Source organism: Mytilus californianus, unplaced genomic scaffold, assembly GCF_021869535.1.
Source record: "Mytilus californianus isolate M0D057914Y unplaced genomic scaffold, xbMytCali1.0.p SCAF_7, whole genome shotgun sequence".
Classification (NCBI taxonomy): domain Eukaryota; kingdom Metazoa; phylum Mollusca; class Bivalvia; order Mytilida; family Mytilidae; genus Mytilus; species Mytilus californianus.
The window spans coordinates 58,773,757-58,788,388 of NW_026262723.1; the positions used below are offsets into that span (position 1 = coordinate 58,773,757).

Below are 14,632 nucleotides of genomic sequence, written 5' to 3' on the forward strand. Positions count from 1 at the left end.
GATCAAAGTACTAAGCGGAAAAAACAAAAAAACATTTTAATGCATTTTATTTGCATGCAACATGACGTCAGATACAAGAAGGTACAAATTGCAAAAATGACATTTAAAACATTATATGAAATTATTATAATACTGACTTCACCTGGTTTCAATTTGGTCAGATATTGGACCTGAAAAAAGACTAAGAAAACAATGTAGACATGCATAATACACTTTCCATTCTTAGAAACTTTTATCAGGTTAAAAATCTATTGAACACAACCGAAAAAACTCTTGTTCGTCATTGAAATGTATGTTTACATCTTAATGTCATTTGGTTGTTGTCTTTTTAGTTTCCTGACTTTCCATTTTATTCATATGCATTTTTAGAAATTTAAATGCACTTTATTTTGAAAGAATTTTACCAAATTTATCACACTTCTTCAGTTAATTACATATTATTAAATGACTAATTACTAAAAATCTGATTACAAGTATTTTGAATTATTTTAATTTCAGGGAGGATTAAACCCAGAAAATTTAGGATTTGATTTATGTGGAGGGAAAGAGGACCCACAATGTCCTAGTGATAACTCTATCTTAGTCAGTTATGTCAAAGCATCTAGTCCTGCTGATGGAAAGTTAAGGTAAGACCAAGTACACAGAGTGTCCCAGTGATAATTCTATCTTAGTCAGTTATGTCAAACCATTTAGTCCTGCTGATGGAAAGTTAAGGTAAGACCAAGTACACAGAGTGTCCCAGTGATAACTCATCTTAGTCAGTTATGTCAAACCATCTAGTCTTGATGATGGAAAGTTAAGGTAAGGACAAGTAAAAATATAAAGTAGATTATCATTTTTAAGAAATATAATCAAATATCTTTGAAAAAAATTGCCTTGTTGATTCAATGGAAGAGTGGTTGCATCATGTTGAATACTATCAGATTGATCATTGCTTGGGTTATTTTAACGATATTGATTACAATTAGTACTTGCTGCGAGTTTTCTTCGAATAAGAATGAACTGGTTTGTTGTCTTGATAATGAGCCTGTACACATGGTACAGCAATATTCATATTCATGCTATAATTATTGATTTTTATCATAGACATGATAGATATTTTTCAAAAATCCATTAGTTATCATTAAACTGAAGTTAATCCAATGAACCTCAATATTTAGAGATAGACATACAAGCATTTGGGATCCAAAAACAGATAATGTTTAAGTAAATCTGTTGCTCTATCTCAATAATATCAAACAAAGTAGATGCAAGATGTAGATGAAAGAGTTAACTCTCTGCTTAGACAGTCATTCATTAAACACTATATCAGTGACTTATGCCATAAAGAGGTATAATTATTAATAACATGTATTATTTCTGCATTTAAAAAAAATGTTTATTTTTTTTTTTTTTTTTTTTTTTATAGAGTAAATGATGTTATTGTACAGATAAACAACATTGATGTCACAAATTTTGACAAGCGATCAGCTTTACAAGTTCTCAGGAATTCTTCTTCTAGTGTAGCTTCATTTGTAAGTAGAATGTCAAACAGATCATACTATACTCAACAACAAAAGAAACGCATCACCATTATTAATTTCTTTGGAGTATCTTTTCTCTGAAAACAAAGAGAATGACTTTAATTTTCACTTTCTTAATCCAATTCTTGTATAGTGACCAATTTGAAGTTGACTTTTCTGAGACTTGTTTTTGTGGCTGAAATCTCCAATGTAGCCACATAAATAAAAATTTCTCTGTAAACTCAGCATTAATTTCAAGGTTGGGCTTAAAATGAATTAGATTTTTACAAATTTGTAGCAAAAAACAAAAAAGGTGAAACTGCTATGGATGGTAAGATGTTGTGCGTTATTTATGTTGTTAAGTATAGATCATACTAGAATCATGTTGACCAACATCTGAACAAATTCTGACTGGATGTTTTTTCTTCTATTTTTAGATTTTTATTAAAGTATGAATTTCATCAGGTTCTATTTAAACAGAACTTTGTTCGGTATTGATATATGTAAATATTGTTCTGTCGAATCAGCCTCTGTCCTTTTGAACAATTTTGTTTTCAACATCTGTCACAAGAAAATTAATTTATGTGTCTGTGGTTTATGTTTTAATAATTTCAATCCTTTTTACATAATAGGGGAAAACAAACATGACAAATGTTAAACACAATAGCTTTGTAAACAGAAATGAAATGGATTTTTTATTTGTGGTTTCTTAGTCAGACTTGAATTTAATAATCATAGAGCATATATTAGCTTTAAACACCAGTTGTATTTCAAAGTACCATTTATATAAACATTTCATGAAGTACTTATTATTTCTATAGATAGATATAAGAAGATGTGGTATGAGTGCCAATGAGACAACTCTCCATCCAAGTCACAATTTGTAAAAGTAAACCATTATAGGTCAAAGTATGTCCTTCAACACGGAGCCTTGGCTCACACCGAACAGCAAGCTAGAGTCTGATTTGGTTTTGCTCATTTTAACATTTTGAACAGAAACACAGAAGAAAATTAAAAGACAATAAAATTTTAAAACGATTACTGATATCTGTAAACATATACAGCCACAAGTATAAATTATTAGTTGTTTCTTCCTATAGATAAAAGATGTGTGGTACATGTCAAAGAAACAGCAACCTAACAGCACAAAAAAAAAAATAGACAAGAAATTTAGTCCATCTTTTCTTTTTATATTAATAAAAGGAGAAATGGGGTATACTTCAAAGAAACAGCAGCCCATTAACCCATTGCCACAAAAAAAAAACAACCAAAAGACCAACAGAGATCAACACATGTTTTTACATGTATATATGTAGATGTGGGTAAAGGTCAATGGGACAGCAACCCAAATTACCAATAGACATCTAGATGTCAACATAGAGTCTTTGACAATAGAAAAGTGTCTGCAGTTTGTCAAGTACTTTAATAATTGTCCTTTGTCTAGATATAGTTAGAAGAAATTTAACAGACACCATCAAAGATTTGCTACACACAAATTAATTTGATCACATTTACTCATTGTTATTTTTGTTGTTACAGTTGGTAAGAAGAAGAAGATGCATTACTCCGAGAACCTGGCAACCATTACAACTAAGTGTCATGCTTGGCAAAGGTTGGTATTGATTAGTTAGATTGATTAACTGTTTTGGAAGTCAAGTAATTTGGAATTTTATTTTGTAATCTTTAAGAAATCACTAATAAGAAAATGTTATAAACAGGCTGTAAGTTTAGGTTCATACCTTTGATCTGTCACTGAATTGAATAAAGACTTTGAAAAAAGGCTGTGATAGTATGTTCACTGTGTTAGAATATGCCTATCTAATTACAGACCTTCACATTGTCATACAATAAAATTGAAAGTTCCTATTCACACATATTCCTACTTTTTGGCCACCAAACTTTCCTATGGTGAAATTGAACTACTTTTTAATTGCCCATAATACATTGGTAGATGTCACACTGGCACACTGGTTTGATAGAACATTTATCATAGAAAAACACAGGATTTGGGGTATCCATCCATGACACAAAATCAGTACATGCACAGCAAAAAACGCACAAAAAGCGAAAGGAACAGCGCTTTTATTGCTTCATCTCAAAGTCACAGTGAGGCCTTCAACACGGAGCAATCAGTCAATTACAGTCAAAAGAAACTTATTCAATCATACTGTTAGGATTAACAACCAAGATGGCAATCTTGTTATGTTGCTCCTAGTAATATAATCAACTTATTTTTAAAAAAAAAATGGTGTAAGACCTGAGAAGTCATTGACAAAATAAAATTAAGATTCTAAGAGCAAAATTGTATTTTTAAAAGTTTGTCATTCAAAAAAGGAGGGATGTTGTTACATTCTGAGTTCCATAAAATCAGGCACTGACTTTTAAAGATTGCATATTCGAAAACAATATTCTGCTTTACAAAGTGAGTATTAGTATTACTCAGTCTTCGTTGGCTATGTACATAACTAATGATTGACAACATATTCATTATTTCTTTCAGATCTTGGATTACATATAGAACATGGCTTATACATTAGTAGGATCACACCAGGATCTATTGTTGCAAAGGAAGGTATTCTTACCACTGGAGACAGAATTGTCTGTGTAAGTCATGCTATCATTATACCTAGAATGTAGCTTTGGTCTAAAATACAAATATTGTAATTACAAGAACATGTACAATGAAACTGGTGGCTATATCTTTTGAGGCATTATTTTTTTCTTGTCATACCTCAACATTGAGGCATTATTTGTTTCAATTGTTTCAGTTAGAATCATACCAGGAAGGTAAAAGATGATGAATAAAAATACATGGCACTTCCTTCATTATATCTGGACTTGTTTACTTCACAGATTTTTGCTAAGATCTCTATGTATGGTGTTTCTAGTTAATCCTTGTTCATAATTGTCATGGATTATGCATTTTATGTTGGATTTTAAACTGTTTAATATTAAAAGAACATGAGCTATTCCGTTGAAAATAGTAAAAATACAAAATCATGGTTAATTAGTTGTGATGAGTTTTCTTGAATTTGTCTGTTAAAAATGTGCTACTCTCACTCACTGCATGGATTTTACAATTCAAAATATAAGCCTATCAGGATGGTAAGACAGTTAAACTGCTGGAAAATGAGTTATTTCTCCGGGAATTAATGTGCAAATCATTAGATATATTACTAATAGAGAAATTACAATTTACTTCTCTCTTTTTTAACAGGTGAATGGCCGTTCAGTAGAAAATTTAACCCCAAAGGAATTAATAAAAGTTTTAGAAGACTGTAAGGATCCAGTGTCATTAGATATTTGGAGGCAGACGACATTTAATTCTGCTGCTTCTTCACCGACACCAATAACACAAACCACAATCTCGCCAAAAACCGAACAAATGTCTTATTCAAAACCAGAAACCATATCCATGAAGAAAAATGCCTGGGAACCAAATAGTTCTCCAGATAATAATAAAAACTTAAAAAGTAGTGAATCACAAACTGATACTATTAAAAAAAGTGATTCCAAGTTTTTAAATGGGAGTAATCGACACAAAGAAAATGATCATAAACAAGGGTTGTTAAAAAAGTTTTTTGGTGGTAATACACGAATGGGAAAAAATCATGATAAACCACATAATTTGGAAGAATCAAATCATGTGTCACCAATGACAACATCACATATATCTTCACAACAGACGACAGATGATGACTTTTGGAAAGACCTTGGATTACACACAGGTTTAATGGACAAAAAGAATGATTACTTTCAAAAGTCCAGCCGGAAACGTGAATATGAAGTAGAAAATAATGGCACATGGCCAAAGTGTAATAGGATTATTCCTCCTCAAGTGAATGGAACTGTGATGGTTCCATCTCCTCGTAAAAAGCAGGAAAGACCAAGTATTCTAACCTCTAATTTAGATGGCACACAAAAAGTTCCACCTGATCCTCCAGAGAGGACAATTTCTTCATATGAAGCTGTTCGTCATAGTCCTCAAAGTTCTGATTCTACTGTGAAATACCACCATAGTCCACAGAGTAGTGATTCCACAGTTCGTCGTTACCCTTCTTATTCTCCTGTAAGTTCACCAAAACCAAGGGTAAAATCTTCACCGTTTGTGCAAAATTCTGCTATGACTACCAGCATGCCGCCATACTCTTCCTATATTCATGAAAATTCATATCTGCCCAGAAAGACAGTGTCTCCAAACCGTAATTCTTATGTTTCACAGAAAGCGTATCCACATAAAAATAGACATCATGATGTGCCATCCACTTATTCAAGAGACATAATCAGAGAACCTGGAGGAAATAATAAACCCCAACGACGGCGACCTGTTGAACGTGACAACAAGGAGCGCCGTCATCATTATTCAGGACCACATTCTAGATCTAGTCATCCATTTAACACATCAACTGATTCACAAAGTAGTCGAATGTCAACTTCAAGTCCGCGATGGTCAAGTGAAACATCAACATTTGATTCATTACATTCACCACCATATCTAACAGAGAGAGTACCGTCAACTAGTTCATTCCCGTCAAGTAGAGGCAGCCATTATGGGTAATTATATTTTTTACCAGAGTTCTCAAAATCAATTTTTCTTGGTGGTCCTTGAAGAAAATCTGCTGTTCCTCACTATTATTTCTATTGCAAGATAACAAAAATGTGTTGGTCCTTTAAAAATTTTGGTGGTCAAAACCTTTGGACCTCCACTTTCCAAGAACTCTGTTTTTACTCAAGCAAACAAAGTTTTGGGGGTATTTAGGAATCACTCTGTCAGTCTGTCTCTTGCCTGTCCATGTGTCTTACAAGTGCAACTCCTCCTTAACAACAGGAAAGAAATTGATGAAATTTTACACAGTTATAGAACACTACATGAGGATGTGCATGAAAGAATATAATCCTAATCAAACATGTTAAAGGGGAGACAATCAAATTTACTTACTTCAATATACTAATAGTCAGGATAGTATTGTGTATTTAATCACAGTTCTAGTTTTGGATTGTTTTCCTAAAAACATTTAAAAAAGTTGATAACAAAATTTTAGGTTAGTATAGTATGGTGTTTCCGGTTTACTCACATTGCAAAAATCCCTTTAATTATTTACATACATAAATGTTTTCACAAAAAAATCATTATTTGTTCATATCATTCTGTTCTCATATTTAAGGATGGAAATGTGTAATTTCCCTAAACATGTAAGGCATTAACATCTCACTCATCTTAACATCTTTTAATATTAGAAATTTCAACTTGGAAAAGTTAGTGCAAACCTACGAAGCCCAAATTGGTTAACAAAATAATAGATGACTAGGACCAGTTCTTTATTGCTGTTCTTCATCATGAAATCGTGACAGCAGTCTTGTAGGTGGTTGAAAACTTTGTGTAGTTAATTCTGATAAAGCAGATTGCACAAATACTTTAAAAAGTTTTATCAGCTGTACTTTTATATATATAAAAATAAGAAGATGTGGTATGATTGCCAATGAGACAACTCTCCACAAGAGATCAAATGACACAGAAATTAACAGCGATACGTCACCGTACGGCCTGCAACAATGAGCAAAGCCCATACTGCATAGTCAGCTATAAAAGGCCCCGAAATGACAATTGTAAAACAATTCAAAAGAGAAAACTAACTGCCTAATTTACGTACTAAATAATGAACGAAAGCAAATATGTTACACAGCAACAAATGATAACCACTGAATTACAGGCTCCTGACTTAGTACAGGCACATATGGAATGTAGCATTGTTAATTTTAGAGGATAATATTAAGCTATGGTCAATCAAATCAATACATAATTTCCTTTAATTTATGACTTTATGTTTTTATTACTGCAGAAGTACAGGGATGTCTCCAGTTGGCCCTAAACCATTTCCAATGCCACATACAGACCAAGAATTCAGAAGGCCCTCACCTTCCTTCCCTGAATGGTGTAGTTCTCCTAGTCCTTCTCAGATAAGTTCTACACCTAGTGACCATATGTTATATTCAAGTCACCAAGGACCCAGGAAGTCAGCGGAATATGAAACCAGCACATTTCCCAGAAAAGTGCCACAGTCCAACTGGATGTGGATTCCTCCATCTAATCAGAGCATAGCTTCTACAGGTTCTGTTGAAGTTGGTAAGTTTCTGTTCCTACTAGGAAAATAAGCATACCATATATTTTGTAATTTAGTAGATGTCGCATTATCACTAGTTTCTTTGAAGACAATATTTTGTAAAATTTACCCTACGCAAATATTTCTTTGTCACTTTGAGTGCATTGAACAAATTTAACTGGCCTATTTAACATACAAACCACGAACAAAACCTGATGCATATATTGAAATCCTTGCAGTTGTTTGCTGGTAAAATTAAATTCTTGCAATGTAATAAAAAGCTGGCAAAAAGGTCAATGTAACCATTAAAACCTTTATCTTACAAAAGCTACAAAAAGTTTGTCTTAAGGTAGATCATAAGTAAATATTTCTTGAGATTGAATTTTCTTATACTTTGCCAAAATGAAGATTTTACTATGCTTTTTTCAAAAATATAATAAAAAGTATGGGTCACCGTGCTATTTTCCAAGCTATGAGTCGTTGAAAATTGCCTAAATTTGGTTAGAATGTTCATGAAAAAACACATTTGTGTGCTTAAAAAAAAATCTATGAGATAAAATTTTGAAATAAATTGTGAGAAGATAGGTTTTATAATATGTTTTATGAAAATGAAAAGAAAAAATGGTGTCACCGAACTTGTTTTCGTGCTACAAGTAAAAATTAAAATTTTCCCTATCTGCCCAGTATATAATTTTTACTAAAAGAGTTATCTCCCCTTAAATGGCTTATTTGAAAAAAATGATTCTGAAAACACAAAATTTGATATTTGTTTAAATATTTTGAGTTATACAATAAATCACCAAGTTTTCTTTATATAAATAAACAGTCTAACAAATAAATTGCAAATCTGTCTCCAAATTTGCAGATTTGGGCAAATAACTAGACCGATTTTATACTGGGATTGTACAATCCAAGATGGCGGTATACCATGAATCTACCTTAAATTCATCAAACTTTCGGATCAGGAAAATAGTAACATTTAAACTATCTTCATTTTTTAACAAGTTGATCAAAGAAAGTTAACATTCTCAAACTACACATCTATCAAAATAGTTTTCTTAGTCATTTTTACAATATTATTACAAAAGATAGAGTTCAATGTAGAGTGAAGTCATTTGTGAGTTTGAAAAGATAAAAAAACAACCATAACAGATTTCTTTTCAGGCTAATGTTTGTATATGCAATTTTTTCACATTATATGTATAGTGCTTGTATTCCATTTTGAAGTTTCTAAGTAAAGCTATTAGACAGAGTATAATAAATTTTAACATACATCTTTACAATTGAATGGGAGTCTGTTGGCTGTATTTTTTTATGCCCCCGCCGTAGCGGAGGGGGCATTAAGTTTTACCCTTGTCTGTCTGTACGTCCCACAATTGGTTTCCGTTCTCTAACTTTAGTTTGCCTCAACCAAATGTTATGAAACTTATACACAATGCTTATTTAAAATACCACAAAACACAGATCAAGTTTGAATTTTGGTGGTGTCACTTTTACCGTTCTAGAGTTATGCCCCTTTACAAATGGAAAAATTGCTGAATTTTTCGTTTCCGTTCTTTATTTTTAGTTTGCCTAAACTAAATGTTATGAAACATATATACAATGCTAATTACCACAAAACACAGATCAAATTTGAATTTTGTCGGCGTCACTTTTACTGTTCTAGAGTTATGCCCCTTAAAAATGGAAAAATTGCTGAATTACGTTTCCGTTCTCTAACTTAAATATGCAAGTATATATAGATAACACAATCACTATTTGATACAAAAGCTTTGAAATTAAACTTTATTTCAGATTACTTTTTATATGATTATTTTTTACAGTGTCTGCCAGAAGTAGCCCCGGATCTCCCATGTTTGAATCAGAAAATATTGATGACCCAGAACATGCAAGAAGAAGGTAAATTTAGGCTGTTGATTTAAATATGTCTCCTTTGTAAAGAGTGTCTTCATGTTGAAGTTTCCATACAGATCGAAGTACATTCTTTCCAACTGAAAAGAGTACATGGCATGACAAAAGTCAAATTTTACTGGATAAGTAAATTGTTATGATAGTAAATACTTCATTAAATTTAGATGAGTAACCATTTACAGAGGGGTGGTAGGAGGGGATGTCATCCAGTATTCCCCAAAAAATAAATCTTTCTTTCCCGGATCCGAAAAATTAATTATTAATTCCCGAGTCCCAATAGGTGTAAATCCTGAATTCATGCAAAAATAAGGGCCCAATCCCGAATTCCTGTAGAAATAAAAGCCAGATCCCAGCTTCCCAAAAAAGGTCCTTCTGCCCCTCTTCCCATAATATGTTGTGAAGAAATATAGACAAATGACAGAACATTGTACACAGAGAATCATGATTATTTGTATGAACATTTCATCTGAAATATCGGATAGAAAAAGAAGTTATAAACACAAGTCGTGTAAGAACATTAGTACAATGTTCTTATTTTAGCAGTGAGAAAATGATAAGTCTAATGCTTATTAAATCATTTGCCAATGTTTAGTTATTTAAAACCACAATGTGGTGACTTAGAGAAATTAGCCATAAATTTGATAGTTAAAGGAAAGGTAATGTTACTGTGTAGTGCTAACAGTGCCTAATGCTCATTGTATGCCTGTCTGGTTTAGGTCCTTTATGGACCTTCTTCAGATGCAGAATTATGTGGTGGTTGTTAGAGTCTCCTTTAAAGTGTTTCTTGCACTGCATCCCTTTAAATCAATACTTAGAGACCTCCAAATATCAGTTTACGTCTCATTCTGTTCTTTCTTAGTCATATATTTTCTTTGTTTAATATGAAACATTAATCACTTGATAAATATATACTGTACACTTTACTGATCTATGGAGCCTTGGTGGCCAGGTTGTCTTAAGAAGTTTATCTTCAGTATTCACTAGTCTGTCAACTCTGTTGTTGCAAGGTTTGAAACCCCACTATGGTAAGGTGTATTTGGTTCTGATCTTTATGGACATGGTTTTCCTGTGGAAGGTTGGTGGTTCACTTGGTGTACTCCAACTACATCCACCAATAAAAACTGGCTGCTTTACATAAGGAAATGCATGTTCCAAGTCAGGAATATGACAGCTGTTTTCCATTAGTTTGATGTGTTTGAGCTTTTGATTTTGCCATTTGATTAAGGACTTTCCGTTTTGACTTTTCCTTGGAGTTTGGTATTTTTGTTATTTTACTTTTTTTTTAGCTAAAGTATTTGAAAGTTGGATTAAACACTAATAAACAAGCAAAACTTTACTGATCACTTAAACCCATGTTCAACATTTACATAAACCTGACTCAGAAAATTTTTAAAGATTCAAACCCACCTATTCATACATACAAAATCCATAAATTTTCTTCAATCATGCAGTTGTGTGACTTGATGAAATATGAACTTTTGTTATAGATTCATAATAAAACTATGACATTTTAATTTCAGACTTCATCCAGGACAGACCAGAACAATATATATAGAACGAACCTCACAACCTGTAGGATTCCAGATAGAGACTGGTCCTAAAGGAGGAACTTTTGTCTCCAGTGTAAATGAGAATAGTTTGGCAGCTAAAGCAGGACTTGTTATAGGGGATCAATTTTTAGAGGTGAGTTAACAAGGGAAAATCTTTTTTGCCTCACTTTCAGGATTAAATGTCAGTTATGGGTGTCTGTCTATATTGTATTTGAGCTGGCATGGTATTGTATCAGCATACAATATTTACAGTGTTTGCAATTTATTTTTCATAGAACCTTTAGAACAGAGAAGGAAAGCTTGATTCCTTGCCCAATTTTTACTTTTTTGTTTTTGTTATTATTAAAGCTCTTCATATTTTTAATATTTTTAATATTTGGCGTCCAGCATCACTGAAGAGACATTTATTGCCAAAATGCGCATCTGGTACAGAAAAATCGGTACCGTTAATGTTATTTTAAAAATGAAAAGGATTGCACTTCACCTCAAGCTATATTTTTTTTTTTTTAAAAAGACACAATTGATTTTTGGAATTAATTTTGTAAGAAGCTTTTTTTATAACAAATAACAAAAGAGTAAACTTGACATAAGAATCAGAACATTTAGCATGCCTGTTTCTACTTAAACTACTATAAACAACTTAATTTTGCATTTAGCTCTTTTCAGTGATTTTGCTGTGATTTATATTTACAAGTTCCTAACTTTGTTTGTGTGTGTATATATATATTTAAGAAAAGATATGACTTTGACATATATATTCATGCCCATTTATATTTGTGAAATTCACAAAAAAAATAAGCTGCCTGCAAATATAAGTAACATAATATTTGGTTTACATTTTCCATTTTATAATTATGCAAAACAATGGAACAATATGTAAATATGAAAAGCAATATGTTTATAGATGAGGCATTCCAAAAAGAAAACAAGGTATAATTAATATGAAAATATATCTTTATTTTTAGATTTGTGGAATAAACATGAGAACTGCATCTCAGGAAATGGCGTCACAAATATTGAAGCAGGTGGGGAATTCCCTCAGTCTGCTTGTACAACATAATCCTGATGGTAAGTGGTCTTATCAACATACATAGATCAAGGTATGGTTTAGAACCATGAAATGTGGCAAAATTGTTGTTCCAAAATATCTGCATGTTTGCTTCAATTACTTTGTAAAAGTCTATGTACTATAGTTCTGTATTTTAAAACATTGACAAGCCATAACTGCCAGCATTCATTGGTGTTCATTGGGTACTCTCATAATCCACTGATATTAAAAATAAAATTGTATTTATCTTATAGATGGTCTTAGTTTTTTTGTTGTTAACATTATATAATGTAAGGGTTACATTTTTAGACATAAATAACTTTGACAAGTCTTAATTCCAATGTGACCAATCTTGAACAGAAGAATCTTCAACAAAAAAGCAATATTATTTTTGGTATTTCACTGATAAATTGACTTGTTTTTAGTCCGTCAACATTTCACTTTTAAGCTGATAGCAGCAATTACTAATGAGACATGTTTCTGGGGAACTCTTTACAATTTTTTATTTTGATGGCTTAACCTCCAGTGGAATTTCACAAATGAAATTAGGCCTGTAGCAATAATGAATATGTATTAAGAAATGAATTATCATTGTTAAGTTTATATTTAGAAGACAACATTTATCTTCAAATTGCGAGTTTATGAACAGATTTTGTAACACTTATTTTCGGTTACAGAATATTACAGTAAAACTGGTGATTCATCAGGGGAAGACAGTGCTAATAATTCTCCTAAAAATTCTCCTGGTTTAGGAACATTTAAACGTAACCATAACGGTACAGGTTCCAGTGGAAGAAATAAAACTCCAAGAGCTTCTATTGTTGAGTAAGTATTTTGTTACTTCGCAATTCTATATATTAAACTCATTTTTGTTCCGATGGCAGGATTATGACATGAAGTCAAGTGTTTCCATAGTATCATTTATTATGCATATTTGAACTTTATGTCCTGTATCAAAAAGGTTTTCCTTGTCAGAATACCAGTGAACTGAACACAATCTACTTTAAACTATTCAACTGATGAAAAATGTCAGCCAATTGTGAAAAAAAAGGTATTGTTAGTGTAGTTCAATTAAAAATTCTGATCTTTCAATTTACTGATTGTAAAATCATATTTGGCTAGTTGAAATGATGAAAATGCAAATCCTCTTTGATTTGTTTTACAATAACTTGACCTCTCTGTATCATATGAATACAGTTTCACTTAATATAATTATATGGGGTTTTTTTTTCCTTCACCAGTGCCAGTGATACAGCATGTGAGGCAGCCAGAGTCTTGTCATTTAAGAAAAGTTCTCCAAACCTTAGTCTTGGCATCAGTACCATTGGTGGCAATGCTGTAGGAATATTTGTCCATGAGGTTCAACCACAAAGTTTTGCTTTCGGCCATGATGGTCTTCATTGCTGTGATCAAATTTTAGAAGTAAGTGTTTTGGAAATTTACAAATTTATGTTCATATTAAAATAAATACAACCCTTGCTTTGCAAAAAAATATTTTTGTTTGCTATTTATAAAAACTAGCTTTACAGATGTTTACAGTCTGTAACTTAGAATTGATCATAAATCTCCTTAAGAGATTCTTCTACAAACTAAAATTATGTTGTCACATATGGTGGCAGCATTTGATAGCATAGTAAAATAAAATTTTAGTTATAGGGTAGCCTGCTCTAAAAAGAATCATAATATCTCCTTAAATGAGTTGAATACACAAGAATCTTATTATTATTTCTATATATGTTCTTCTTGCGGCTGATAAAGTGAAAAATTAATGATTTATTTTGCAGTATAATGGAGTTGACTTCAGAAAGCTGACAGCCGAAGAAGCATCTCTAGAACTGACCAAACCATGCCCTTCTGTTAGAATGCTAGTACAATATAATCCTGCCAGTAAGTTACAAAGACTAATATTTACTGTTACCTCTTAACTAAGTAAAAACTATCTCCACTGGAGACCTGGTAGATATACTTTTAATCTCCTAAAGGGTGTCTAGTTACTGATAGGAGTTGTTAATAGGGTTTTAGAACAGTAAAGCTATGAATGAGGCAAAGTACAAACAAAAAGTTCAGGTTATAAGTTTTGTTTTGACTATGAAGGTCAACACTAAAATAGTTCACCTTTACATTTATTCTGCACAATACCTAATCCATTTATTCTGATTCCTTATGTTAAGAAGCATTGACTGCAACACCTATCTCGTCAAATGTTTAATTATCTCAAAATCAATTTCACACCCCTTAACCGTAAACATCCTTATAACAAGATACATTTACTGCAACACACCTCTTCTTTAAGGGACTCATTTCCAACCCCTCAAATCAATATTAAATCTTTGAAAAATATTGATCAGAGCCGCATCCATATCCATATATTATTTTTTTTTATCTCATTACAAGATGCTTAAAGATTGAAAGCAACATCCCCCTAACTTTCATAAATCAATAATTTATTTCAATCATAAATCATTGAGATCCCTACCTCAAAACCAACCATATATATTATTGTTTCTCATTGCAACCTAC

The 14,632-nt window shown here is 31.9% G+C and overlaps 1 protein-coding gene across 3 annotated transcripts in view; it reads left to right on the plus strand.

The window, feature by feature from the left end:
- The window catches only part of LOC127709437 (disks large homolog 5-like), a 98,262-nt gene that overhangs the window by 74,384 nt on the left and 9,246 nt on the right, over window positions 1–14,632 (plus strand). For all 3 annotated transcript variants that reach the window (XM_052214978.1, XM_052214979.1, XM_052214980.1), the window contains 12 exons: window positions 499–626; window positions 1,409–1,514; window positions 3,042–3,114; window positions 4,003–4,106; window positions 4,720–6,056; window positions 7,343–7,626; window positions 9,427–9,502; window positions 11,035–11,197; window positions 12,030–12,132; window positions 12,790–12,937; window positions 13,354–13,534; window positions 13,897–13,999. In XM_052214978.1, the coding sequence (XP_052070938.1) occupies window positions 499–626; window positions 1,409–1,514; window positions 3,042–3,114; window positions 4,003–4,106; window positions 4,720–6,056; window positions 7,343–7,626; window positions 9,427–9,502; window positions 11,035–11,197; window positions 12,030–12,132; window positions 12,790–12,937; window positions 13,354–13,534; window positions 13,897–13,999 (2,806 nt within the window). The remainder of the gene's footprint in view (window positions 1–498; window positions 627–1,408; window positions 1,515–3,041; window positions 3,115–4,002; window positions 4,107–4,719; window positions 6,057–7,342; window positions 7,627–9,426; window positions 9,503–11,034; window positions 11,198–12,029; window positions 12,133–12,789; window positions 12,938–13,353; window positions 13,535–13,896; window positions 14,000–14,632) is intronic.